At 44.8% G+C, this 3622-nt stretch overlaps 1 protein-coding gene across 1 annotated transcript; it reads left to right on the plus strand.

Moving 5' to 3' along the window:
- Positions 1 to 1930: 1930 nt before the first annotated feature.
- On the plus strand, positions 1931 to 2331 carry LOC127205710 (40S ribosomal protein S17-like). The gene has a single exon (XM_051164972.1). The coding sequence runs from the start codon at positions 1931 to 1933 to the stop codon at positions 2306 to 2308; it is 378 nt and encodes a 125-aa protein (XP_051020929.1). The 3' UTR covers positions 2309 to 2331.
- The last annotated feature ends 1291 nt before the right edge of the window (positions 2332 to 3622 follow it).

Below are 3622 nucleotides of genomic sequence, written 5' to 3' on the forward strand. Positions count from 1 at the left end.
ATTAATGGCTTTTATCCCTACACTTTTATCATAATTCTAATTTTTTCTCCCCTTCCTTTGCAGGAAGGACATCTCTTAACTAGATGTTTGGCTTTCAGACGACATATATTGTTGGGGAAAGCAAAAGAAATGCATTCTAAGTACTGCCACTTCCTTTATAGAGTCCATTTAATCATAGGGAGAAACCAAGTTCAAGGTCCCAGGCTCTAGGGGGTCTGGGGACTTCCCAATAGCTGACCAGCTTCTGTTGTGAGGAGACAGTTGTCTGAGTCCAGGCATCTCAAGGACAACTTCTCCATCTTGCTGGTGGGGTCAGCTAAGTTCATGTCCCCAGGCCCAGGGACCTCCTCCTATCCTGATTGGTGGAAATTCCCTTGCTCAACCCCTTATATCAAAATATGATTGGACAGTGCTATAGCCCACTCCGCTCCCCCTTGCTTTATGGTTTCATCCTTTAAATATGCTGCACAGTTCAGCTCCTGAGTCTCTTCTTCAGCCCTGATCCATCAGCAGCAGTGTGGTTACAATACATTTTCGTTATCTGCGTTGACCTGGTGGTTGAGTTATGTTGGATTTAGGCAGACTTACATTATATTGGCCAATTGTCTGACAGTGGTTGAGTTCATGACACACTGGCTCTGCAGGAAGAGTTGCTTCTCTCCCACTTAGACCAAAGCCTGTTTGTCTCGAAGTGTCCACCAAAGCTCTTTGTTTGGGATTAGGTGACACACAGAGAAGAGGGCACCAAAATAGCTCGTGTAAAGACACTGTGTTCTTGCCAGACATGGTGGTGCACGCCTCCCAGCACTCGGGAGGCAGAGGCAGGAGGATCGCTGTGAGTTCGAGGCCAGCCTGATCTACAAAGGTAGTCCAGGACAGCCAAGGCTACACAGAGAGACCCTGTCTGGAAAAAACCACTGTGTTCTTGAGAAGAGCTACAAGGTAAATCATGTTTATTGGAGGTTGCTATTTTGTATCCATTGGTGTAAACATTCTCACAGTGGGAACAGGACCCTCCAAGCACAATCTCTGGAAGCTCACACAGGGAGAGAAAGCTTAGTCGCTAACCTCAGTCCACAGGCTCAAGCTTTCTCTGAAGTCACTTCTGCTGGAATTAGAAAATAATACTAAAAATTAAAATAATAAAATAAAAATAAAGAAAAAAGAATACTAATTAATACTGATATTACTAATAATACTAATTAATTACCAGGAAGATAGAAAGCAGGTTTGGGCCCTTCTGCACGCCAGTGGCTAACACAGCAAGAAGCTGAGGACCCAGTGGAAAGCACTATGGGTGGTGGGTGAGGTGGACAAGTGGAAGCACCCTCGGCCACTGGGGATGCACAGGAGCTGACGTCTCAATAACATGAGCTGCCTATTGTTTGCAATGGGTTATTCTAAGGTAAATAAGTTAAACAGTTCCCGATTTGACAATCAGTCCATTCCATTCACCAAGCCACCACAGGCGTAGGCAGTGTCAGTTCAGCCGGCCGTGCTCAGAAGATGATGACACACTGAGCACCATACAAATAGAGCACACACGCGGTTACTGGTCATCACACTGAGACATGGCCCTGTCATCCACAAAGTTCATGCTTGAGAATTTCACAACTGAGTTATTGAAAAGCAAGTAAACAAATAGCCCGCTTTATAATGCCTTTAATAAGTTTGGAATTTTGTGTTAGGCCACATCCATAGCTATGATAGACACACATGGCCTGTGAGCTGCGATGAGTTGTGTAATGAAAATCATTTTCTTTTTAATTTGTAGAGAATTTGTATAAGCTTTCAAAGACTATAGTGGACAACTCATTCTATGCGAGAACACACAGTCAGATTCAGTGTGCACCAAGGCTTGCTTTTGTTATCCAGTCGAAATAGCGAAGATGAAAAAACATTTCTTGCTCTTTTACCGAGACCCGCCAACATGGGCCGCGTTTGCACCAAGACCGTGAAGAAGGTGGCCCGGGTCATCATCGAGAAGTACCACAGGCGTCTGGGTAATGACCTCCACACCAACAAGCGCATGTGCGAGGAGATCGCTATCGTCCCCAGCAAGACACGCCGCAACAAGATAGCCGGCTATGCCGCACATCTGATGAAGCGGGTTCAGAGAGGAAGAAGAGAGAGAGAGAGAAGAGATAATTACGTTCCTGAGGTCTCAGCCCTAGGCCAGGAGATCACTGAGGTAGATCCTGACACCAAGGAGATGCTGAAGCTTCTGGACTTTGGCAGGCTCTCCAACCTGCAGGTCACTCAGCCTACAGTTGGGATGAATTTCAAAACACCACGTGGAGCCGTTTAAATCTGTTCTGTCACATTTTCAACAAACCTCAAAACAAAACAAAACAAAACAACAACAACAAAAAACATTTCTTGCCGGGCGTGGTGGCGCATGCCTTTAATCCCAGCACTCGGGAGGCAGAGGCAGGCGGATTGCTGTGAGTTCGAAGCCAGCCTGGTCTACAAAGTGAGTCCAGGATGGCCAAGGCTACACGGAGAAACCCTGTCTCGAAAAACCAAAAAAAAAAAAAAAAAAAAACAAAAAACATTTCTTTTTAAAAAGTTATAACCCAGACCTCTATTGTAAAAGCTACTTATTTGGTAGCAACTTTAATATAAAAAAAAAATTCAAAGCCATTTCTTTTTTCTTTTTATTTATTTACTTTATGTATATAGGTGTTTTGCCTGCATATATATGTGTATATACATATATATGCATATATATATATATATACACACACACATGTACAGAACACATGTTATGGTGGTTGTGAGCTGCCAAGTGATTGCTGGGAATTGAACCTAGGTCCTTAGAAAGAGTAGTCAGTGCTCCTAACCATTAAGCCATCTCTCCAGCCCCTCACACCATTTCTGATGGTGGGCTTATTGAACATGGTGTGGCAAATATAACAGACCCTGAAAAAAGGGGGGAACGTCTCACCAGACTATAGGTAGGTGAATTAAACAAAGTGAAGACAGAACCTGTTGTTTTTAAACTGTGTTCTAATGGTGGATGCCAACCTTGATTCTAGAAATGTGGCCCAATTTGCCACTTTTATTAGGGGTATTGATGACAAATATAACCATAGTGCCTATAAAGGCACTGGAGGCAGGAAGATCTCTGTGAGTTCGAGGCTATCCTGGTCTACAGAGTGAGTTCCAGGACAGCCAAGGCTACACAGAGAAACCCTGTCCCAAAAACCAAAACCCAAACCAAAAAGACACTGGAGAGGTGGGGTTGGAGGGGTGGGGCTGGAGAGGTGGGGCTGCAGAGGTGGGGCTGCAGAGGTGGGGCTGGAGAGGTGGGGCTGGAGAGGTGGTACTGCAGAGGTGAAAAGGCAGTTGTTGCTCTTTCAGAGGACCCTGGCTTGGTCCCCAGCACCCATGTGGGGCAGCTCACAGCTGCCTGTCATACCAGTTCCAGGGGATCCAACATGCTCTTCCAACCTTAGACGGCACATGCACACATGGGAGCACATCTAGACAAGCACACACACATAAATAAAAACAAAAGACACAAACAAATCAAAGATCTACATGAAGCAGAGAAGACTATTGCTAAAGTAACTTTTTTGGTTCATACTGCGCAATAACATTTTGCTTGTTTGCTTGCTTT

Source organism: Acomys russatus, chromosome 22 (genome assembly GCF_903995435.1).
Source record: "Acomys russatus chromosome 22, mAcoRus1.1, whole genome shotgun sequence".
NCBI classification, from domain to species: domain Eukaryota; kingdom Metazoa; phylum Chordata; class Mammalia; order Rodentia; family Muridae; genus Acomys; species Acomys russatus.